The sequence below is a fragment of the Chelonus insularis genome, unplaced genomic scaffold, assembly GCF_013357705.1.
Source record: "Chelonus insularis isolate UGA/USDA-ARS -01 unplaced genomic scaffold, ASM1335770v1 contig_25_pilon, whole genome shotgun sequence".
Taxonomy (NCBI): Eukaryota; Metazoa; Arthropoda; class Insecta; order Hymenoptera; family Braconidae; genus Chelonus; species Chelonus insularis.
The window spans coordinates 734,294-759,078 of NW_023276451.1; the positions used below are offsets into that span (position 1 = coordinate 734,294).

The following is a 24,785-nucleotide window of genomic DNA, read 5'->3' on the forward strand; positions in this document are numbered from 1 at the left end:
TATGTACAGCATTTACGTAAATACATATGTATACATAAAATAACTAGGGTTGGATAAGAGTTTTATGTTTAAAACTTTTATATACCCCAATTTTACTTTGCCATTGACATAAATGGTTCAGCAAGTTGTTGGAATATCAATTGACAGATTTATCTCGAGGTTGAAAGTTCTTGAGCTATTGGAATTAATTCAACGGCTAATAAAAAAAAAGAGTTGGTCGAGAACAAATGGCAGTTTGCAATTAAGACTCACTTATATGTGACTCTGCATCAGAAGCAGCTTTCTTTTTCAGTCAACCACCCCCGTGCTGATGGTTATTACTCTGATTCCACAGATGGCGAGACAAGAGAAGTAACGGGAGAAAAAGTCAAGACAAAGAAGCTTCTTCTACTCGCGTTACCCCCTACGAAGCTTATCGCTTCCTCTGGTTACTATATACCACCCGGGCTTATCCTAAAATTAAACGCTGTCGGTTATCCAGGGGAAACGAGTGCGGGTAGGCGGACGAAGCGGCTTTTATTCGATTCTAGATGCGACGCTCGAGATAGGTAACTCACCCTATTCTGACGGTTAGCTCCAGGGGTGTGTGAGAGAGCTTAAAAGACCAGGGGATAAGGGTAAGAGAGGACAGGAGGACGAGTAGACCGATATGCTCCATCACGGGGGAATGAAAATCAGTGGGACACCCCCTACAGAGGGGAAGAACGAGCCAGAATTAAAATGGCTGTCACACGCAGCCTGAGGATTGCTCTTCTCTGCATCCCAACATGGGATAAACTCCCTCACCTCCCAACTCAACCACGATAACGTCGAACTAACTTTTCACTCAACTCTTCTTTTCTCTACAACCCCTATTGCTTTCTTTTTTTTTGTTCCTGCTGATGATGATGATATCTATACGTAGAGCCATTTACAACGCCAGCTACCTTCTGACACAAAGGAACACCATGGATATCGTTGGCTTTTTATGGTAACATGAATTTTTTAGGAGTAAGATTTTGTTCGAAAGTATCTTCTTACTTGGGTCTGATAAGATTGTAATTTTATCCACCATCGTTGAAGAAGATTGAAGAGATTATTTTTTATCTTTCTACGTTTAGTTTTTTAATGATATTTCGTACACAGTCTTTTAATTTAATTTCCCACTTTTGGAAATTGAGAAAATATTTTTTATAAAAATATACATCAGATAAAATTAATACTTAAATTGACATTCAATTTTATTGAATCAAAATTTTAATTTGGAAGAATTTATAATAAATATCAGTTGATAAAATTTGAAAACACATTTTTTTATACATTCAAATTGTTTAACTTGATTGATAAATCGAATTATGCATACTTCACTCGAATTTATGTCAATAAAAAAGAGAGTTCGCCATCATTCATAAAATCACACTCATAAAAACATTCCTATCGACAAACATACAAAAAAAAAAACAAAAACTACTCCAAATATAAAATCTTATTCTCACACGGAGAAAAATTTATTGTAGCACTGCATAGTAAATTTTATAATCCTTAATAAATAAATTACTTTGCATTACAGTAATTTTTACAATATGTATAATCATTTTTACCATGACGCTGTATTGTCATCAAATTATTACGTAATTTATGGTAATTTTTACAATTAATTTCTTTCTGAGTCCTCTATAAATGAGTGATTCATGTTAGTTTTATGGTTAAAAAAAATAGTAAAATAAATTTGAAAATGTTGCTAAATCAAGCGTCTCAAAGTGACGAGTACATTTGTATGCTATTTCCATTCCGTGCGTCATTTGTCCTATGGTTTTGGCCTGGAGGGTTGAAATTAAAATGACAACGAGGGCAGGAACTTTAGGGTGGCAAAAACTGTGTTCCCTTTGTCAAGAACCAATCGTCTCCCAGCTTTTACGAGGACGCCATTGCTTGTACTCACACTCTCATCCACCAACTCTCTTTTCCTCATCTTTTTTCGCCCTCGAGGCTCTGACTACCTTCTTGTGGTCGGGGGTTATATGCATGAAGCAGCATAAAAAGAACGCAAGAGTTTGGAGAGCAAAAGAGTCGATAAAGCTGTAAAAAATAAATAAATTGAAGGGAGATCTTCTCTTGGCGATTGAAAAAAGCTCTCATCATTTCTGCATTTAAATCATGATCGTTTTCAATTCCTCCTTTTATATATATTTTCATTTTATATATTACATTAGGTATACATATTTTTCTACATAAAATCCTGCCAAAGAATCCTTAAAAAGCTGAATAATTATTGATGAATACCAAGGTTGAATTAATTTCTTTTCAGTCATCTCAGGATCTTTACTTTTCTTCCACTTATTTAATTCTTAAAGAGTCAAAAGTTCAAGTCTTTATTGAAAGCTGAGTTACAATTGTAATTATTGCTTACTCAATTCTTTTATCGTGATTTTAGCAAAATGGGAATTGATTTAATGAATAAGTGCAAGAAAAAAATAATCAACTAAAGTTTAATTATACTTAAGTATTAAACAATACACTACTTCAATCCAGTTCTATAATCTTCCATTATTGAAAATTTTTACTTATCTAATCTCTATTTTTTCTACAATATCATTGTATAAAATAAAATTCTTATGTTTCCAATCATTTAAATAAATAATAGAAAAAAATTCTATTTGTAGCTTTTAATGCGTGCTAATTATTGCTGCGAGTCAACAGCTATCGATAAATATTGATGTAATTAGTGATTTGTGATATTTTAATTTAATTGCCTAATCAATCATTATCAAGTTAATATTCGCCATTAAATGAAATTCACCAATCATAATTAAAATAATATTAAATAACTGTAATGAAATATCGAATTATAAATATTAATCACACCAACTAATATTAGTGAAAATAATTATTGATATGCATTCGTAATTCACACTGATATTTTCAATAGAATACAAACTGTATTATATGCAATAGATCTCGATCCCACGTCACCCGAAGGTTTCATAACCGAACATGTACCCAATTCATCGTACAATAATATGACGGAAACGTCAGTCAATTAATAAGCATAAGAAACCTGACTATGATTTCCGCCTTTGTGGTTGCAAGCAGCCTCAAATATGGAGTGGGAAAGGGAAAAAGTATAAGAGCGCTAACTAAAACTGAGTGCATGTAGAGGGTGGATAAGGTGAAAAGAAAGAGCAAAACATGGTTTGAAACTCGCGGAAGCGCCGGCCATTATATATGCGGCTTTATGATTGGTCAGATCCGTATCTCGACAGGCGGTTTCCGTTTTTTAATTCTCTCTTGGTCCCGACGCACGTCAAAACTTTTAGAACAGAACCTTTTAACAGTGTGCACGTGCCGCGAGAGCAAGAGTTCCTGCATATACTCTGTTATTCCTCTCGTTTTGTCTTTTTCTTCTTAAATTTTTTTTATTGAATCTCCTCTTGGACCTCCTGCACTTAATCTCCTCACTTCGACCTGTTTTATATACCTTTTATTCGCTGTCCCATTCACGAAGCTTATCTTTCCCGTTTATTTTCATCAATATTTTTATACTTGCTTTTTTTATGTCTCGTGCCTCTTTTCTATATTATTGGCAACCATTATTTCGTTGCTATGACTCTATAGAGTCTTTTGTTATTACTTCCTTTGCGCTTGCTCATCGACTTTATTTTCTGACCTTTGCTCTTCAAAGTTTTTCAAACAAAATGCTGTCAAGTTATCTTCATTTCTCCCCATCAGTTGATTACTTGTTTATTTCTTGCCTTTGTTTTATCAATTGCCATTGATGTGTTTTCAATTTCACTTTGATTTTCTTCATAAAATTTCATCTTAAAATTATATTCTCAATTCTTTTTTATAAATATTATTCATTTGGTTAAAGAACTTTTAAAGGTCAAATTATCTGTCAAAAATGGTGTCTGCCTAAAAAAAGTATATCTACTAGAAAATCTTGAACTGTTCCAAACATTCTAATCTAAGCTACATGTAGTGCACTTGAATACATATAACTTTTAGACTGCAAAATATATCTGATCTAAATTAACCTGAGAGTCTTATTTATTCTAAAATATATTATTAAATCTAATAACAAAATACCTGCTACCAATAAATCCTGCTACTACATAAAAATATTTATTGTACATAATCAATTCTTAAAACAACTTCATATAAGACCACATAACAGTCTCTTGACATTGCAACTATCATCAATACGACATGCACTATACACAAGGGATGATTTTAGGGGTGGCGAAACGGTTTCATTACTAAATCTCATGAGGGACAATATCCTAGGATCCTTTCCAACCCCAAAGGGAAACAAATTCGGATGCTAACTCCCACGAGGGATAAAATGCTATCGGATTCAACGAGTAGAATCCTGTATCATCCCAAGCACACCCCTTGGTTCTTTCCATATTCATTTACTTCCATCCCCAATTCGCTTTTGCTTCTATTCACCTAAAAATAATGGATGTAAAAATATCCTATGGTAAATTGGAGTGGTTGTCAACATGGCCACACTGATCAGAGTCAATAGTTAATAAAACAAATACAATAATTAAATCTCCGATCAAAGTTGCATTTTACTGAAATATAAGGTATGCTGAGAAATATTATGTGTGTTGGTATGAATATTTTAATGTCTGCAAATTCGATTGAAATTATTCGTTTTTTGCATTAGCATGCACGTTTGTCGGCATTCATTCTTCATTTCTATCTTAAGCGGTCCCTTTGAAGATCTCATAACACTGCACTGAAATCGTACTATTATACACGTCACACGATAAAAAAGAGTATACCAGTATATTCGGCATTACGATTAGTATTTAATACGAACATTGTAAAGAGGTCTTTGCCTTGGTATCAGATGTGTGCGTCAGCCCCGAGGGTCTAAGACCAGTTATTAGCTCTCTGACAGGCCCATAATCTCCAAACTCTCAAAATATAATGCTGCGTAACGTGTGGAGATCTTGTTCAATACAAAACATAACTCAACGGTTAAATGGGAGAATTTTCATTCACATAAACCTCTTCCTCTATATAACCATATATCAAGTACATGAAATTCTCATGAATTTCTCATTGTTTGTGGCTTTTTACTGATATTTTTAATAAATCACCAACATTTTTATTCAACAACATTCTCTTGTTTGTTTTTTTTTAATTCGATATTATAAAAAATGAACAAAAATAATCCTGAATAATTTTGTTCAATTTTAAATAAAAAAATTGAAAAATATTTGTCATTTAATTACTGAAAAAAATGTAAAAAAGCTCATAATTTGATCATTAATTTTTTTATGACTGAAATAAATAAATAAATTTTTTCGAGTTTAAGAACAAAATCTTTAAATCTTGACATTGATATTCTTCAGATATGTAAATATCTATTTAATAGCCAACTTTAAATACAGAATTCAATGAAAAAGAATACATATTTTAAATTTCCGGTTTTCAGCACCTATTATAGCTCTTTCATGAGGGAGAAAAGTGTAGTGGGGCATAACGAATGATATTACGTAACATATTCCAATTCATTAGAGCGCGAAGAATCGAGAGAACTGCAGAAAGTATATTAAATAGCATCCTAAGGTCTATACGTACATATAACAGTGAGATTCACAGCCATCTGCTTATTTCATTCTGACATTGCTATCCTGTGCTTGTAAATCCTTCTCATTCCAATCACAATCTTGCAACTGGGAAGAAACAAAGCAAATACACAACGTTCAATCGATTTTCTCCTGAACCAGCATTTAATCTGTTTCAATTTATACCAGCATGAGACTACTCATTGCTGTCCAGAATGTGTCACGTTGCAAAAACCATACACACAGGGGTGGAAAAGAATTGTCTTGGGGTTCAGCCGAAGAGAATGAGGAAGAGGCGTGTTTGCGTGTGCAAGCGGATTGAGAGAACGTACGTGAAACGTGAAGACGAATTGGCGCCGGGAGGCCAAGGGGTTGGGCAATGGTTGGTTGTCATGACAACCAGCAACCCCTGTGATCCCTCCAACCGCTGGAGTTGAGCTTGGATGAAAGGGTGGCCCAGGGCGGTGCAGACCAGGTTAGGTTAGCCTCGACGAATGTCACATGAAGGGGACAAGGACGGGGATTCCTCTCCGCACCAAGATGGCCGACTCGACACCACCATATCAATAACACCCTCTCAACAGCTTCATGCGCAACCCTCTTCTACTCCTGCTCTCTCTTCTCTTTGCTTCCTGTATGTGATCTTGTACGTGTGTATAAGCATGAAAGCTCCAAGAGGCCTCAAGAGACAGAGGGACGCGCATTTGCTCTTAAAATACATTCGCTATCCCTCACCATTTCACTCCTTATTTCCTTCACTCTCTGTGTGTAATTAACGTTCCATGCTCTGTCGAAAGGACGCATAGAAAGTGAACTTTAGTCTTTCAATGCACTCTCTTGCTTCTCATTATCTCGACCATCTGTGCATTATCAATGCTGATTATGCACTATAGCTTCAATAGCTTCACTCTCAAGTAGTTGATAAAAATTCTTCATGTAGCTTGGTAAAAGGACTCTTAGTCTTTTTTCAAATGTCCTTTCGTTTGATACTTGATAATAAAATTTTTCTATAGGCGTTTTTAAAGTTTTTGCTGAAAGAATAAATAGGATGTTTAATTTTTTATTTTGTACATTGAAAAATCCTTTTCAATTAATTCAAATGTTTGAAAATATTATATTGCAAATGATTTTTATCAATGGCTTATAAATTGGTTTGATAAATCGTTTCTACTTCAAAATATTTTGAATGATAATATTGAGGGCGGAGAAATATTTTATTTTTTTATATAATCGTTTTTTTTTATCAAGCTTTGATATTTTCTATTTCAAATACTATTCATAATAACATAGAACTTTATTTAAACAAGTTATTCTGTTATTTTTAGAGAATATCTTTTTAATTTTCAATAAAACTACTTTTTTTTATTGAAACTATCATTCTTTATAACACTTTCTAAATAAAAATTATTAATAAAATTCAAAAAAATTAAATATAACTTGTGAACATAAAAAAACAAAAAAAATAATTGGCATTACTAAAACCAAGAGTCCGAGTTACATGATAGGTCACGCGGTTAAGTTTCAGAATCTCGAGGGTGCGATAACTTTCGTGGCGAACTGTATCTGGCGAGATGAGACCTCCATAGGGGTTTTCTCCCCTCGGGTGTTGGGTGTGTTTGGTTGCTAAGCAACGACACCCTCAAAGTCCGTACTCCGATTGGTTCTGTTCTCGTCTTCGACTTAGTCGTCGTTTCTCACTTCAGCTCAGCTCACCTTCAGCTGTTCTGCTACACTCTCTCTCAATCATTTACATGGAAATCAGCAAGCCATACGATTACTTTTCAGTCCCTCTTAGCAATCGGTAGACCCTTTCATTTTACCATCCTCCTGTCAACTTCCCTAGTAGTCCCCTTGCATCACCAATAAACTCTCTGAAGAACCAAAGCACTTGAAACACCAGTCATGCTGCATGTGTACTCATTCGAGGTAATAATTTCTCGTACGTCCATACTTCCCTTGTCTGCAGAGTACTTTCGATAGGGTATCTGCCATTTAATTAAATTTTCTACCCTTACCCTTTCTTTGCTGGAAAATACTTACCTAATTGATTTACTACTGGCATGTAATTTTGTCAAGATAGTTCTTTTTCAAAGAACTCGTGATATTTTTGAGTAAAAAAGATGAAAAAAGCTTATAAATATCTTGAATAAAATCCTAAGGTTTGACAAACTTCGGAATTCATGCTTTAACATTTTTCCCCATTACGTGAAGCTGATTTAATTATTATTCATATTATCAAAAATAATTCTATTATTTTTTATCAAGTCTAATTAATTCTTTTTTAAAAGTTTATAGAATAAAAAGCTATTTACAGAGTTTTTATGCTATGAAATAAATAAATATTATTAACATACCAGATAATAGAATAATTGTTGAGTAAAATGCATTCTTACTTAATTAAATATAATAAGTAATTTGTTTTCAAATTCTGATAATATTACTAAGCTTTCTGTCACCTTCATCCTAAATCTTAAAGTCTGTAAATTATAAACTTTATGAACTCCTGAATCATTATTCACTATTCATTATTACTTATCACTATTCTATCACATTAATTAAATGGAAATCATATGAGAAATTATTCTTATTTTCTATACTAACATATCTTCAACAACCTTAAATATAAATATCTATTCAAATCTACCCTTTTTCAAACCAACTCTTTCTCTTGAGCATTTCTTACATTTCACCTATTTATATCATTGAAAGACGATAACATTGTCAATCTCGGAACCTTATATATCTAGTGAACCACTTAAAATCCGATTATAGACAAATGTCAGCACAAACATTTAACGGTAGTATGCGTCATTGAAGATACTTTGGATTTCTTTGGTGACTCGGCTCGAAATTGAACAAATGGCTCATGACAGACACACGCTTCTACTTACTCTTAATAAAAGGCTTCTAGGTATGTCATAGGTGCAGACGTTTTGGTATTGCATTTATCTTCTACAAAGCTTGGCCTACCACTTCGAGGATTAGGCCACTCGCTTTCGCTTCTTTTTTAACAATGCCATTGATGTCTTTAAATGGATTTTCTATACAGAGTTCATTCAATTTGCTCTAAAGCGTGTTTTGACGCTTGTGTCACTCGCCTTGATGCTGCACTCAGTGTCTATTCAACTCTTTTTTTTATTGTATTTTTGTTGTGTATTAGTTGACAAAACAAATTGATCCATCATTCAATAGAAGCTTTGAATATTTGAAAATTTTGTCATTGTCAGATAGCAATAATAATAATTCATTATGTACTTGTAAACATAAATATGTATATATATTTATTCAATTGAATTTTCTTTTGTTTCAGCTCAATATCGAGATTTGTTTCAAGAATATGTCAATCAATGTTGTGAAAGTATGTATTCGGTTGTAGGTATCAAAATTAATAAGAAAAATAACAGAAATAACTAATAATATTATTTTTCTTTAAGATTATGATATGGAACATGAAGAATCTTCTGAAAAGGAGAACAAAAATTGCCAGATTGAAAACAAAAATTTCTCGGCTGAAACTAAAAAACCTTGTGAAGAACCCAAAAAAATACCCACAATTTATTATGGATCTAGAACTCATAGGCAAATTGCCCAGGTGATTAAAGAACTCAAAAGAACAGCATACGCTGATGCACGAATGACAATTTTAAGTAGCAGAGATTTTACGTGTCTTCAACAATCTAATAGAAATAAAACAGAACTTTGCAATGAATTATTGGATCCATTCAAAAAAATTGGATGTCCATTTTATAATGATCTTAAAAAGCGTTCACTTTCATATAAAATGTTAGATAAAATGATTCCTTCGCCTTGGGATATTGAAGAATTATATAATTTCGGTGAAAAATTGGGATCGTGTCCATATTACATGGCAAGAGATTTAATGCCTGAAGCACAAATCGTTTTTTGTCCATATAATTATTTAATAGATCCATCAATCAGGAGAAGCATGCAGATTAATTTAAAAGATGAAATAGTGATTCTTGATGAAGCACATAACATTGAAGATATTTGTCGAGATTCTGCTAGTGCTACGTTCAAAGTTGATGAGCTGGTGGATATAGTAAAAGACTGTACGCAATTAGAAAAAGGATGTTATTACACGCAAAAAGATGAAATTGCTTCTTTTACTCACGGTATAATCGCATATTGTGAAGCTTTTCAAAAATTTATTGAATCAATAAAACTTGAATGTCAAGTAATTAATTTTTTTTATTGTATTTTTTTTTTTATTTAAACTCATTATTGTTCAGTGATTAACTTATTAAATTTTGCTTTATAGGAAGGCCAAAAGGATACAATGACAAGTAAATATTGGTCAGGCAATCAGTTAGTCGAATTAATGGATATTAATCACATAAGTCATAATAGTCACCGGAATTTCAAACAAGTTGCATCAAAAGCTATTGAACATCACAATAAATCTAAAGAACCCTCTAACGACCATAATGAAGAAGACAAGATAGGGATGTCATTAAGTAGCACTACTATTCGCGAGCTTGAAAAAATAACTTTCTTCATTGATATGTTAACATCTAAAGACTATTCATTAAATTTTAGAGCTCTTATTAAAGAAAAAATCGAAAAAGTCCATTCAAAATCAGTAAGTCATTTTGTTTTTTTTTTTTTTTTAATTTTCCAGAATCAACTCGTTAACTATATTCAATTTTTTTTTCAGCAAAATCCTCATTATGTCAGTCCTACTCAGGGACCTCGAACTCATCGAGTTCGTATGCTTGAATTTTTATGCATGAATCCTGGAGTAATTTTTTCGTCTTTAGCAAAAACTGCACGATCGATTATCCTTGCATCTGGAACACTTTCTCCGACATCTTCATTTTCCAGTGAATTAAGTACCAAGTTTCCTAACATGCTTCACGCTAATCATGTGGTACCGAAGGAGCAAGTTTTCATAAAAGCTATATCTCAAGGACCGAATAAAATTCCTTTACGAGCAACTTATCAAAACGTTAACTCTTGGAAGTTTCAAGATGAAGTCGGACAAGTTCTCATTGATGTATGCGAAACTGTGCCTTATGGAGTTTTGTGCTTTTTCTCATCGTACACTGCAATGAAAACTTTAACAGATCGATGGTGGCAGAATGGAACAATGACTAAATTGTTTCAATGTAAAAAAGTGATGCAGGAGCCACGAGTTAATGCTGAGTTAGCTGGAGTTATGGATGAATATCGTGAAACAATTCGTACTTGTGATGAGAATGAAGATGGTGTCACAGGAGCTATCCTTTTTGCTGTGTTTAGAGGTAAAATTGCTGAAGGAATAGATTTTAGCGATAATGAAGCTAGATGTGTTATAACACTGGGAATTCCTTATGCTGTGAGAAATGATCCTTCTGTAAAACTCAAAGTGGATTTCAATGATCTTTACCATAGAGAAAATAATCTTCTAAAAGGACAAGAATGGTATACTGTGCAAGCTTATAGAGCTTTGAATCAGGCACTTGGAAGATGTATCAGGCATAGAAACGATTGGGGTGCAATTCTTTTAGTTGATGATAGATTTTTATTGTCACATAATCAAAGCTATTTACCAAACTGGGTAAGGTCAATGTGGGCGAATCGGAAGGCTGATTATAATTTACGTGTGGAACTTCAGCAGTTTGTTAAAGAGCGAATAAAAGCTGGTGCTGAGCGGTTATCGAAACCGATATAAGTTTGATAAAACTATAAAATAAATTTATTATACTTAGCTGGTCTATCAAATTAAAATCAAAAAAAGGTAATGAAAGATAAATTGATAAATCAAAAATTTAACTACTTAATGTATATAAAAACATAACTTAGAATTATTTCTTTATATAAAAAACGTTTTTATCAAAAAGACATGAATAATTTTATGAAGTTTTGACAGTATCACGTTTTTCTATCATTCTTAATTGTTTCTTTTTCATTCGTTTTATTTTTGCAGTGTTTTTGATCTAAAAAAAATATTATTACTGATTTTTTTTGTTATAAAAGATAATTGGAAATTAATAAAATTTTTTATGTTTCTTACCACTTGTACAACTTCACTTTTCCTTTGATTTTCTTGTGCTCTTTTAAGGTTTTCAATTCTCCTTTGTTTTTGCGCTTCCTTCTCAGCTTTTTTTTGTTCAATTAAAGCTTTTGATTGTTCTTTAACACGCTTTAAATCCTCCCTCAACTTTTGTTTCTGTTCAAAAGATAATCGAATACCTCTTGTTTTAATTATCGATGAAAATCTATTAAAATGAAGAAAATTACAATATTAGTTGTATAGTATATTGTTTAAAATATTAAATTTCACATAACAAGTATAATTCAAAGTAAATAAAAAATAATTGATAACTTTTTAATCAGAAGTTCAAAATTCTACCTCTTTCGCTGTTCTTTCCAAATTCGTCCAGACTTTGGTTTCCATTTGAAAACAATCTCTGTTTCGAAATTATCAACTACGGGGCCATCAGATTGGTCGGAATCTTCACTCCTTATTTTATCCATCATAATTATTTATTATTTAATAAATTAAATGATGAATTTTAATAGATAACAATTTAATAATTTTTATTAACAATGCTTTTGATTTATTTTGTAAGGTTATGTTGTTGTATACCAAAAAATCACATGTTTTGAGAAAACTTCCATAGGCTAGCCTTCTTCATGACTGTAAGAAGCAAATTACAAGATTGCCAACTTGAAGAATAAACAATTTTAACTTTTCTACTCTCGGTAAAAACAAATTCGACTAGGTTTATTGTAGGTAAGTTATCTGTTTCAAAGAAAACTGTCTTACCTAGAAGCCCAGAAGTGTCTTTTTCGGTGTCTTGTTGCCGAGAATTTTTAGTTGGTACTCTGATCACAAGATGTCGGTAGTATACGAAAAAGACACTTCTGGGCTTCTAGGTAAAACAGTATTCTTTGTCCATTTCAAATTAGCTCTGTAAATTCATTGATGGTAAGTTAGATTAGAAAATATCCGAACGTTTTCGAAAATAACCGAAGAGAATTCATCAGCTGAAACGTTTGTATATGTTTACATTCATAAGTTGACCGGGAAATCAATTTTAGTTTTTTATTTTACTGGAATAATAATTTTTTTTATCTTGAAAATTTTTATAAATAATCATTTATTGTATATTAACATCATATTGTAGTATTTGTGTATTTTTAATGTCTGATTAAAAAAAACTTGTAAGTATTTTCAAATTATATTTATAGGTTAGACATTCTAATAAATAGATTTCTATTAAAAAGCTAATTTATTTAAATTAAGTGAATATTTTTTAGGATAATTTTTTACATGGTCAACAATGTCTGAAGAAAAAAAGACAGAAGTAATCGAGTTAGATTCCGATGATGAAACGAAAAAAACAGCGCCTAAGAAAATCAGCAAAACGTGTATCAACTTTAAATGTTCTTCTGGCGTCAATATGAAAATTGCTCCAATTTTTACATGTTTTTATTATGGAGTAAATACAGCTAAAAAAAAAAGAAGATATATTTGTCAAAAATGTTTTGAAGATGCTATTACACATCAAGAAGAATTAGCTCAAGCTTTATACGAGAAAAAGCCTTTATTGAAATGCGAATTTCCTGATCACACAATGGAAGTGGAAATTTCTGATAGTGATGAGTCGGATTATGAAGCAAGCACTGAAGGCCAAGGTTCGATTTTAAATTAATATACGTTAATTATTATTTTTACTATCAATCTTTTTTTTCAGAGGAATATATTCCTGAAGAAGTGCTATTAAGTATAGAAGAACATTGGGATAGCGCTATTTCTAATGTGTTCAAAAAATATGATATTGACTTCCAAGTTAAAGAAGCGCATAATTTACTGAAGACTCACTGGGACGAGATTGATCGTAAGTCTGAAATAGTTTAAGATATGAAAAAATTTTCGTTTTTACTCAAAAATTTTTATATTCAATAGATTATTCAATAATTAATTGAATGTTTATGCTATAAAAGATACTTTACTATAATTTTTAAATATGACTCAACGAAGTAACTAATTTTTATTCAATAAAAATTTTAGGTTCTAATAAAAGCATTGATGACGAAATCAAATCTATGATTTTACAAATGGACTCTATAAGAAGTAGTTTATATGACCACTTTAAGCCAGAAATAAAATATCTGGAAGATATTCAAATCGATGATGTTCCTGTGGAAAACAATGCACTTGTTCCTCTTGTAGCAACAAAAAAAGTAACACAAATAAGAACACCACCAGTTGCTGTAAAGATTCCTGATAACAGTCAAATAGAAGTAATGACTGTAGAGCCAAAAGAAAAAACTTCCACAAGTTATGGTTTACCTCCCAATGGTCCATTAATAAGAAAGCCAGCAGAAGTAGAGGATTTAGTATTGGTGATGAAACATCCTTTGATACCTTGGAGAAAGGCTAAAGTGCTATCAATCACATCTCGAGCACCCATGACTTACAGAGTAAAATATTTATTGAAACGATATAATAATCAGACGAAATCAGTTTCAGGTAAACAATTAGCAATTCATGAAGAATGTTCTGTTATTATTCCTGTTGCTACAAGAGTTGTAGCTCTTTTTACTGACATAAAAACTAGCAATTATTATAGTGGAGTAATTGCCGAACCTCCTAAAGCGACGAATAAATATAGATATTTAATATTTTTCGATGACGGGTACGCACAATATGTTTCTCATAAATATATTTTTGTTGTAAGTGAAAGCTCTCCTCGTGTTTGGGAAGATATTCCTATCGAATCACGAGATTTTGTTAAAAAATATCTCGAAAATTATCCAGAACGTCCAATGGTCAAATTACAAAAGGATCAAGTAGTGAAAACTGAATGGAATGGCAAATGGTGGATTGCTAAAGTTATTCAGGTTGATGCCAGCCTTGTTCAAATGCATTTCGATGCTGATGGAAGAACTGAATGGATTTACAGAGGCTCTACAAGACTTGGACCACTTTATCTTGAGTTATTAAAAGCTAATTCTCGTCAACAAGGTGTTCATGCCTCTGTAAATACTCCAAGTCGTCATCGTTTGACCAGTACAATGAACAAAAATAATTTACCATACGTAGAATATACTTCAGCTACTGGAGAACTTGACTCTGATTTAGGAGGAAGTAGTATTCAAGTACAAAAGTCTATTCCAGTTTCAAAAGATATGGGTTCATCAACTTCAACTCAGCCAACACAATCTCGTGCTGTTGCTAAGAAGAGTACAGCTAAACGTTCCAGTGCCACTGACATCCCTAACTATTTAGCTAACCCTGAAACCAAGCCTTCTCACAGTATAGTTTATTATCAAACTCAAAATAAAATCCAAACTCGTAAGTTCGTTCCACATAAATGTGGTTCTGATTGTATTAAAGGAATTTCTTTCACACCGGAAGATTTGAAAGGTTACTCTCCTTTATCTATTCCTTTGCTGTGCGGATGGAATCGTCAACTTTGTAAATATCCGAAAGGTAAAAAGATTATTTTCTATCAAGCACCTTGTGGTGTTCGGTTGCGCAATATGGAGGAAGTACATCAATATTTACGTAGAACAAATAGTACTATGTCTGTTGATTTATTCGACTTTGATCACTGGGTCCATTGTTTAGCAGAATTTGTATTAGATAAATGTTTTGTTAATATCAAAGATCTTAGTTATGGAGTAGAAAATGTTCCTATTCCATGTGTTAATGAAATTGACCATACACTGCCAGATTCTATAACATACAGCACTATAAGAGAACCTACAGAAGGAGTCCATTTAAACATTGATCCGGATTTCTTAGTTTGTTGTGACTGTGAGGATGATTGTCAAGATAAAAGCAAATGTCAATGCTGGCAACTGACAATTGAAGGAGCATCCTTTGGTGGACGGGTTCCAAATTATGCAGTAGGATATGTTTATAAGAGACTCCCAGAGCCAGTGAGTACTGGTATTTATGAATGTAATTCTCGGTGTAAATGCTCTGTTAAAACTTGTCTTAATAGAGTTGTACAACATCCATTAAGTTTGAAATTGCAAGTGTTCAAAACAGCACCAAGAGGTTGGGGAATTCGATGTCTGAATGACATTCCTCTTGGTTCATTTATTTGTATTTATGCAGGAAGGTTATTGACTGAACAAGGAGCTAATGAAGGAGGTAAGAATTATGGAGATGAATACTTGGCGGAGCTTGATTATGTTGAAGTAGTTGAAGGCATCAAAGAGGGTTTTGAAGCTGAAGCTCTTGAGCCAGATTTACCTCTCAATGAGCCAATAAAAGAAAAAAAAATTGAAGAAGAGCGATCTCCTTCTGGTCGTAAGAAAACTAATGATTCTGATGAAGAATTTAATATTCAAGCATTCAACTCTGAATACTCAAAGCTTGAAACCGACTCGGATTCAACATCTATGAAACGAAGACTGAGAAAGCGTAAGAAAAGCGATGAAAAAAATGAAGGTCCAGATCTCTCTGAAGATAAAAGTGAAGACGGCAGTACTGGAAAAGAATCAAATGATAAACGATCAGGAGATCAAGAAGGAAGTGATGAAGAAGAAAAAGGAAATGGCAGGCGGGAGCCTAGCAGATTTGAGCCTAGTCTTGAGCCATCACAAGTTGAACGACCTCAATTTAAATCAGTCCGAGATTTCTACGGAGAAGATGAAGCTGTCTACATCATGGATGCTAAAACTACTGGAAATATTGGCCGTTACTTAAATGTAAGTATTATTTATTTAATTGAATATTTATTTTCAGTATGGTGTTAATGCAATTATTATGTTTTAGCATTCTTGTGACCCCAATGTCTTTGTTCAAAATGTCTTTGTAGACACTCATGATGTTCGTTTTCCATGGGTTGCATTTTTTGCATTAAATTTCATCAGAGCAGGTCAAGAATTAACTTGGAATTATAGCTATGACGTGGGCAGTATTCCAGGAAAAATAATTCCATGTAAATGCGGTGCATCTAATTGTCGTGGACGTCTTCTGTAAGTTATTTGATAAATTATTGAGTATTTCAGCTGTTGAAAAGCGTAAAATTAAAATTATAACATTAATCGATAGTGATGAGAAATAAGTAAGTAATAATGAATGAAAAATTTTGGTTAATATCATCCAGATGGTGTTTATTTATGTAAATACTTAATCAGTTGAAAATGAAATATAAATTTGAAAATAATAAGTAAAGCATTGATAGTATAATAATGTATTAGAAATATATTTTATTACTAAAAATAGAAATTAAGTTTATAGCCATAATGCACGATATATTGTTTCGAATGTTTACGAATCATACCCATGCTTAATCAGTTTTAATTTTAAAGATAAATAATTAAATCAAAAAATTAGGCACAACTTCTCATAAGAGCATTTATATTGTTTGTACTGCGTTTATAAATACCGACTTTTCTATAAAATCCTTGATTATTTCACCAGAAGCAAAAGATCATCAAAATGCTACCAATTAATGGAATATGTTTTAAATATTCTACATCATCATGTAATAAAGTCTGTTAAATAGTACAATAACTCACTTACGAGTAATTAGATAGTATTACTCGACATAGATAATCTAAGAGGAAAACGAAGACCTTGTAAAGCTTCATATACGTTTTCAGACATTTTCAATTTCATAAAAGATATTTAATATAAAATATCAAGCATAAAGTTGTCACTTTTAGATAAAATACGTAAAAATAGTTATTTAAATTGTATACAGAAACATCAATAACAAATAGCAGCATATCCTACAAAGAACATTAACATTCTAAAGTAACGAAATTTTAAGCTTTATATTTTGTTTTTGTTTCTTTTGGTTTTGTGCTAGTGTAGATCACGGAGCAGACTTTTGATCTCATCTTTTTCAGCCGCATCAACGTAGGGCGTACCATCAGGCGTTTTTCCGTTCGGGCTTGCACCCTTTTCTAGTAACAATTTAACACAATCAGTATGACCCTCCCAAATTGCAGCCAAAAGGACTGAAATACCATGTTTGTCAACCATCTATAAATAATATAAGTCACGATAAATTCAAGTACAATTACACATCAGACACTGAGTCATAATAAATCAATTCTTACATTAGCATCAGCACCCTTCTCCATAAGATACCTTATTACTTCATATTGACCGTAATCTGCAGCATAATGAAGTGGAACCCGACCATCAATCAGTGCATTTACGTCTATGTTCTGTAAAAAAAAATCCAAATATGAGCAATTTTATTTTTTTTATAGAGCTGATAGAATATGGAGCTAGGTACTTCATTGAATATATTGAGAATGTTAATAATGTAATTAAGAAAATAATGACAAACATACTTTGTTCTCTACAATATCTCGAACTTGATCGAGATCTCCATTCTTTATTCCCCAAACAAGTTCACTCATTTTTATCTGGAAGCGATATCACTTGGATCTAAAAGTTCACAAAGTTTTCTTCTGATTCCGGCCAGTTTTTTGATGATATTTCCAATTCAATTACGATAATAATTTACTTTTAGGCCTAATTGTCAGATTGTGAGACAGTTCTAGTATAAAATTACCAACGTTCGAGAAATTTGCTTGTTCAGTATAAAGAACAGAGAGAGCGCAAGTGGTCGGCTGGGCAGTTTTCAATGACGACTTCCGGTATCAAGTTTCATATATGGGCTAGTTTACAGAAATTTAATCATTCTAATGTCAGATTTTTAATTTGAAACATCCGATTTCTCTGACAGTCTTTGAAGTATCACTTTTCAATTTTTTACATGCAACTTACATAAAACTTTAAGACAACCGTTAATTAAAACTTATTATTAATCATCAGAATATCGATTAGTTAAAATTCAATTACAGTATTCTTAATATATGAGAATGTAAAATTGAAACTAAAAAAAATCTAAACCAGAAAATTATGTTAATTATTTTTATTGAAAGTTGTTTTGTAGCTTTTTGTGTAATTAAGTAAAAATCTATTGAAGCATATGCATGTAAAAAAAATATAATCTATTCATTGTTGAATATAACCTCAATGAAATAGTGATAAAGAACGAGTAGTATGTTCTAGAAGCATTCGATTTCTTTCGAGTTAGAAGGCTTTCTTTTACACTGCATTTAATCAAATTAAAAAATCATAATTAGGAAAAGAAAACAAATATTGTAAGAAACTACTTAATTTACTATTAGAAAATTATTAGTTGAGCAACTTTAATGAGTGTTCATAAACGTGAATGGATCTATTGGTAAAAAATCAATCTTGTTAACTGATTTCTATTTCTTATTACTTTGTTGGAATAATATTAATTTTTTATTGTAAAATAATAAAAGTAACCTTAATTACATGACTAATAGATCAATTATAATGATTATCACTATTGTTAAAGTCAATGTTACTTTTTTTCTTATTTTTTTGTTCTTGAATAAGCAAAAAAAGTAAAATATTGAGGTAAATCAACAAACGGAAATAAAGTATGAGATTATTCAACAGTATTTATGCAAGAACATTATTATCAATGTTATGAATTTTATTAATTACTCGAAAACTTATGTAGAAAAAATTGCTTTTAAAGTAGTGAGTAATCATTGTTTATAAATTATCCTACATTTTAATGCAAATAAGCATTATCCTACAAGATCTCACTATAATGAGATCTTGAAAAGGCGAAATATAAGAAAATTTAATGAATAATGTTATTTATTATTGTAGAAAAAGTCATCATGTCAATAAATAAAGGATAAAAAATAGTCATGATGAAGAGTCAATTGTAATTCGATCAACTAAATAACCTTCGCACAGTCAGAGAGCAAGTAAGTATTATATATTCACTGGTTTACATTGAAAAAGTAGGTGTGGTATTGAAACAAGTGTGACGATCGAAAAAGGAAACTGGTCCACCCATAAGTGAATAGTAAACTGTCAAATGCATCAGTATACACTGAAGAACTAAAAAAAATTGAATTAAAACAATTGATATTGACAAAATTATATTTGAAGAGAATGGTACACTTGGTTCAATTCGTCTGCATCGTTGAACACTTGTGAATTTCTCTCTTTGACGATTCAACATTTGACCAAAGTGCCGACGTTATGATTCTTAAACTTCTTCCTTACTTTCGCCCGTTATTTTTATATAGCCATATATTCGCATACGTAAGTACACCAGCACACAATTGTATATCAGATAAAAAATATTAACATGTTGTCTAGTGGCAGAGAGAAAGGTGTTATAGAAGCAAAAGAAAAGGTGCGATGGACTCCTACTCATGGCAATTACTTGGCCCCATTCCTTCTCTTGAAATATGCTTGGACGATTTCGCGATATTTATCGATATATAAAACACTTTCACACAAAACGATGTGACATCATATGTATATCTGTCGTTTGTCCAGGAGGTAAGCTTTATTTCAAATCTTTGCTTCTCTACGTGACTCATAAGTCATTGATATACTTAACTACTAGAGCAAAAAATAAATACGATCAACGACTGCACATAAATCGTTTAACTCATTTAACTCAATTTCGGGCATTATTCAATTATCTGTTGCTCAATCCAATTAATCTAGAATTTTTATTTACTAGAATAATAAAGTAAGTCGAGGGCATTTATCAAATATAACTGTATCTAATTTATTTTATTTATTCGCGTATAATACATTTACATTAATCTGAAAATGTATGTAATCTCATCTTCATTGAATATGCATTGTAGGCAATGTAATGAAAGTATAGAGATTACACATAATTATATGCAGAAGTCGTCATTGGTCAACAGGTAATTCAGGTAACTGGTGAATGCATTTCAAGTTTAGAGGCATGACGGATTATTTTTTGTTTTTGTAGTTACGGTAAACTACATTGTCTTGTTCGGCTTTTTTTTGTCACTGAACCTTCAATAATTGGCCTTTACAATTTTTTTCTGTTGTTCTATTTCCAATCTACTCTTTTATAGTACAAACGTACAAAGCATGACAATTCATCCAATTTAACCAATGCTTCAAAAGATAGTTGCGTGAGAATATTATACGAAATTTAAAATAATTCAATGCATTCATTTCCGTTTTAACCACTGTACTTCCTGAAATGACTTTTTCGATAAGCATCGAAGTGTTTATTTCTATTGTTTGGATGTTACAAAAAAAAATATTTGTCCGCATTTGATTGCATAGTACTTAATGATTTCCGTTTAAAATAGAAGAGTAGATTATTGCAAATGATTTAATAAAGAAAAGAACAATTGTTAATTATGAATAATCATAATTTCACAGGTCAATGAAATTTTCATCTTCACTGTTATTATTTTTAATTTTTTATTAAAACTTAGATAAAATCGCTGTAGGTAACTATGAAAAAAAAATAACAACAATTATTATTAAATAAGTATTATTAATATATCATTCAATTATAATTATAAATCACAAATTGTTTATAATTAACTGTATGCCGCGAACATTAATGTGCTTATGTTTACGTGCAAACAAATTTGTATTTCAGTTTTTTTATTGGATTAAAAAAATATTTTATTTTATGTCAATACGAAAGTGTAAAAAATTATTGTGCAAATGGCTCAGGTAGCTTTGACCTGAATTTTTTTAACAGTTTTAAAAATCATAGTATAGAAAATATATCGAAAAAAAAATATTTACAAATTGCTGAATGCAAGTAAGCATCATACACTATTTAATCAAATCTTGAAAAGAAAACTTTCCAATTGAAAACACGCTAAGACTTGCACCAATCATTTGAGAAATTAAAAAAATTTTGGTCCATTCAGTGTATTTATGCTTCAGCTGCTTTTGAATCTGCTTTCTTCTCAGGATCTGTCGTTGGAACTGTTGAGATTTCGGGGTATTCCAATACAGCACCATCTTCACATTCGAATTTAGGACAGCAGTCAGGGAAACTTGCAGTTTTGTTAGTTTTATCCGAAAGTTTGCATTTAGGATTGGCTTTAGGCAGTGGTCCGCAGTCTTCAACAAGTTCAAGTAGACGAGATGGATCATCTTCATCAATGACACAAGTTGAACGTCCACAGAAAGGTGTTAGATCCCAAGTTTTTCCTGGTTCAACGGTAGCACATTTCGTTGATGCAAAGCACATGCCAGGGAAATCTGTAATGATTTATTTATTAAAATAATTTTTATTCAGTATCACTAGTGATGAAAATCTTTTTTCAAAGTTCTTGATCAGCAGAAAATTGAATAAGAATACTTTCACTATCAGTCACAATTGAAAAACTTGTGTAACAATTGAAAAGTAATAATTACTATCCTTTCATTTATTTTAATTAACAAGGAAGAACACAATTACAATTAGCATGGTTATTGAATAATAATTTAAATTTATATGCTAAACCAGGTTTGTAGTGTTTATGTCCAATTAAGCCAGTAATTGATTATTTGCAAACTAGTATTACATATATTAATTTTATTTTCAGATATTGTCAAATATAAACTTACCACGTAGAACATCAGCAGGAATAAGTCGTCTGTAAGTTTTTGGTCGCTCGTCTTCCGGTTTCTCCTCGGCAACAACTGCCGCAGCAAGTAAAACTGCAATAGCCAAATATTTCATGATGATTTTTTTTAAAAACGGAGTAAATATAAAGTAGAACAATTATTGTTAGAAGAAACCGCTTAGACGAGCGTTAGAATATCTGAAAACAGCGATTAAGACTGGTTAAGAGTGATCTTTGTGTCCAGGTTTTATAGGAGAACACCGGGCGGGGTCCTTTGCAGGGAAATCCCCCACTCGTTATTCAGAGACCAGGCCTGTAGTGGTCTTATCCACCTCTCCAAACACCGTGACGGTTACCAGAGAGTATTATCATTGTCAGCAGAATCGTGCTAAATATATTGAAAAAATATCACAAAAATTAGTTATCTATCAGCAAAAAGTCCTATTAATTGTAAACTTGGAGCTTTCATTTCAAATACAGTTATAAAACCTATAAGTTTATAATCTGCCCACTTTCTTAATTAGTTTCAACATCAATTGTTTTCATCTTTTACCAAGAAAAACCAATTAAAAAATCAATCACAATAATGCAAATGAATCCATCACGTTTATCTTGATGTAGGTTGATGGATGTTTATTAAAGATGAAAAAAATATGCTAAAAAGAATACTTTGTTGGCATCATTATCATAAACATAGTCCTGTGAATCACGTTGGAGAATTAATTAAAAACAAGAGTGTAAAATATAGTATTGCTTCCACGCTTAGTGAATCACTTTCGCCCTCTAATTGAGCTCGCTCTACCGGGTCCAGTATTTCTCTTGAGCCCTCAAACTATTAAGGATCTGATTCTCGATGTTGCAGGTACATTAGACAACATAAAAATGTTATAAATGTGAAATTTTGAAGATTTAACGATACTTTCTAAGAAGAAGATGCTACTGATGAGCTCAAAAAATCTACATGCAAAATTAACCATGAGTTTCATGGAAAAGGCGAAAGTCTGTCACGCTTGTTTGTAAGAATATTGAAGTTATCCACCGTGTGGCTTCGAACCCTGGAGAGTCTCTTTAAAGAATCATCAAGTAAGCTTTAATTAAACTGCTTTTTTTATCTTCTTCAGATTGAGTTTGGATTCTTGTTACGCTCCTCAGAATCAACCAACTGAGGATTATACATTAAAAATTAATTTTTATGATCCGAAGATGACATATAATAAATTAAGATTAAAATCTTGTAGATTACGAGTACACAGAGTAGATCGTGAAAAGGTGAAAGCACTTCGATCGATTGCTCGTGTGCCATGTCCCTCTTACTCTCTCAACAATTTTTTTTTCTTTCTTTCATCTGGAGAACCGTATCGTCTTTTCGCACGCGACTAGAGGATATTACGTTAACAGAAGAGCTTACAATCATTTTAAATGTCGGTTATGAGAATTTAAGGTACATGAAATAAAAAAAATAACTTTTCCTAATTATTCATAAGAATAATTCTATTCGACGATTATTGTGTGATTTTTTTTCTTGATGTTGATAATTAAAACAGTAGCTGTCTACTTATTTTTAATAGTCGGAATCAAGAAATAATCCAAGAACTACTTTTTTCATCAAATCAATTTTCTATATTTATAAAAAAATTATGACATACTTTATAAAAAGTACAACTAGAGCGTTTCTTGGATTTTATTGAGGAATAGTTTTAAAACAAGATGTTCATTTTGCGATAATAATAAAAAATTACTGAATGTATTTCAACTATGATTACAGAACTGATTTTGAATCATTTTGTTCCAGGAGGTCACGATAAGCTACTAAATTAGTCATTTATGACAGCAGAATGAGAACAATGCGATATTAAAAAAAAAAGGTTGAAAAAGACTGAAATCTTGATCTCTGTAGTCTTCGAAATTCAACAGCAGTTAAACTAGAAAGTGGCAGCAGACCAGTGGCTTTTATTTCGAGCGTTAAGTAATAGATGTTTCATGGTGAAAATCGTCTTCCTTTCCTCTTCCTCATGTAGCTTTCAGACAACTTTGTTCCTAGGTATGATGTCTCATTATTCATTTCCATTTATCAGTATGAGCATATCAAATATACAAATCTTGGTCCTTGACCACTAGCTTAACAAATAATGGTAAAATGAACTATCACTGACAACAATCTTATACTATTGATAGTACAAAAAAGTTATTCAAAGCATGAGTCAGTCGTCGTAACTCATTCGCTGAAGTGTCAATGTGTTAATCGACAGCCGTAACGACGATATTACGTGCATTACGACACCAGAGCGTGGTCAGTTATTCGTATAAGGCAATTAAAGCCATGCCCATCCTCTTCCGGTTTCCACCGGTCGCCCACCTCAAGTTCTCCAACTTTTTTTATTTACTTTACTTGAAAACAATGCCATATTTTTTATTTCGATATTTATTTATTTTAATTTTATTCATATTTGCTTCATATTCTATTCTCTACCACTTAAATAGAAAACGATGAAATAATCAATTATAAGTACTAAGGTGTGAGAATAGATGTCTTTGATAAATTTTATATTTCAATCATTTCGTAACAATTTTAAAAAAATTTTCTTTTAATAAAATTTCACGGAAAAAACCAACCAATTCAAGCTCATTAGAATTTTTATCTAAAACTTAAATAGTTGTATTTTTTATTTTCATGATTATTCATCACTACTTTCTTTATTTATAGATTATCTAAAAATTATTCGTAATAAACGGATCTTTTCCGTAAAAAAACTTTTCCTTTCGAAAATAAGTATTTTCTCTTTCAAATAAAATGACTGGAAAAGATAAAAATAATGTCAGAAATCGATTAACGTT

The 24,785-nt window shown here is 31.6% G+C and overlaps 5 protein-coding genes and 1 long non-coding RNA gene across 7 annotated transcripts in view; 3 read left to right on the forward strand and 3 right to left on the reverse strand.

Annotated features, from left to right (window-relative positions):
- The window catches only part of LOC118064891 (Fanconi anemia group J protein homolog), a 40,806-nt gene extending 29,447 nt beyond the window's left edge, over positions 1-11,359 (forward strand). The window contains exons 4-7 of the mRNA XM_035079808.1: positions 8,872-8,919; positions 8,996-9,756; positions 9,841-10,161; positions 10,237-11,359. Of these exons, the coding sequence (XP_034935699.1) occupies positions 8,872-8,919; positions 8,996-9,756; positions 9,841-10,161; positions 10,237-11,232 (2,126 nt within the window). The 3' untranslated portion in view covers positions 11,233-11,359. The remainder of the gene's footprint in view (positions 1-8,871; positions 8,920-8,995; positions 9,757-9,840; positions 10,162-10,236) is intronic.
- Positions 11,356-12,191, reverse strand: LOC118064892 (coiled-coil domain-containing protein 86). The gene is made up of 3 exons (XM_035079809.1): positions 11,914-12,191; positions 11,575-11,779; positions 11,356-11,497 (listed from the first exon to the last, which is right to left on the reverse strand). The coding sequence occupies exons 1-3, from the start codon at positions 12,039-12,041 to the stop codon at positions 11,414-11,416; spliced, it is 417 nt and encodes a 138-aa protein (XP_034935700.1). The 5' UTR covers positions 12,042-12,191; the 3' UTR covers positions 11,356-11,413.
- A 373-nt stretch (positions 12,192-12,564) lies between these two features.
- egg (eggless) lies at positions 12,565-16,673 on the forward strand. 2 transcript variants are annotated; one of them, XM_035079710.1, is made up of 5 exons: positions 12,565-12,728; positions 12,811-13,202; positions 13,262-13,405; positions 13,579-16,232; positions 16,300-16,673. In XM_035079710.1, the coding sequence occupies exons 2-5, from the start codon at positions 12,848-12,850 to the stop codon at positions 16,504-16,506; spliced, it is 3,360 nt and encodes a 1,119-aa protein (XP_034935601.1). In that variant the 5' UTR covers positions 12,565-12,728; positions 12,811-12,847; the 3' UTR covers positions 16,507-16,673. The 2 variants fall into 2 exon arrangements, with proteins under 2 accessions (XP_034935601.1, XP_034935600.1); XM_035079709.1 differs by having other exon boundaries at positions 12,825-13,202.
- A 48-nt stretch (positions 16,674-16,721) lies between these two features.
- On the reverse strand, positions 16,722-18,173 carry LOC118064834 (myotrophin). The gene is made up of 3 exons (XM_035079712.1): positions 17,835-18,173; positions 17,595-17,705; positions 16,722-17,517 (listed from the first exon to the last, which is right to left on the reverse strand). Exons 1-3 carry the CDS (start codon positions 17,901-17,903, stop codon positions 17,338-17,340), a joined length of 360 nt encoding a protein of 119 aa, XP_034935603.1. The 5' UTR covers positions 17,904-18,173; the 3' UTR covers positions 16,722-17,337.
- Positions 18,174-18,436: 263 nt separating this feature from the next.
- LOC118064835 (uncharacterized) lies at positions 18,437-20,156 on the forward strand. The gene is made up of 3 exons (XR_004690095.1): positions 18,437-18,653; positions 19,201-19,301; positions 19,702-20,156. It is a non-coding gene; the product is annotated as an uncharacterized lncRNA (long non-coding RNA).
- Positions 20,157-20,850: 694 nt separating this feature from the next.
- Positions 20,851-22,180, reverse strand: LOC118064833 (uncharacterized). The gene is made up of 2 exons (XM_035079711.1): positions 21,952-22,180; positions 20,851-21,603 (listed from the first exon to the last, which is right to left on the reverse strand). The coding sequence occupies exons 1-2, from the start codon at positions 22,064-22,066 to the stop codon at positions 21,272-21,274; spliced, it is 447 nt and encodes a 148-aa protein (XP_034935602.1). The 5' UTR covers positions 22,067-22,180; the 3' UTR covers positions 20,851-21,271.
- Between the last annotated feature and the right edge of the window lie 2,605 nt (positions 22,181-24,785).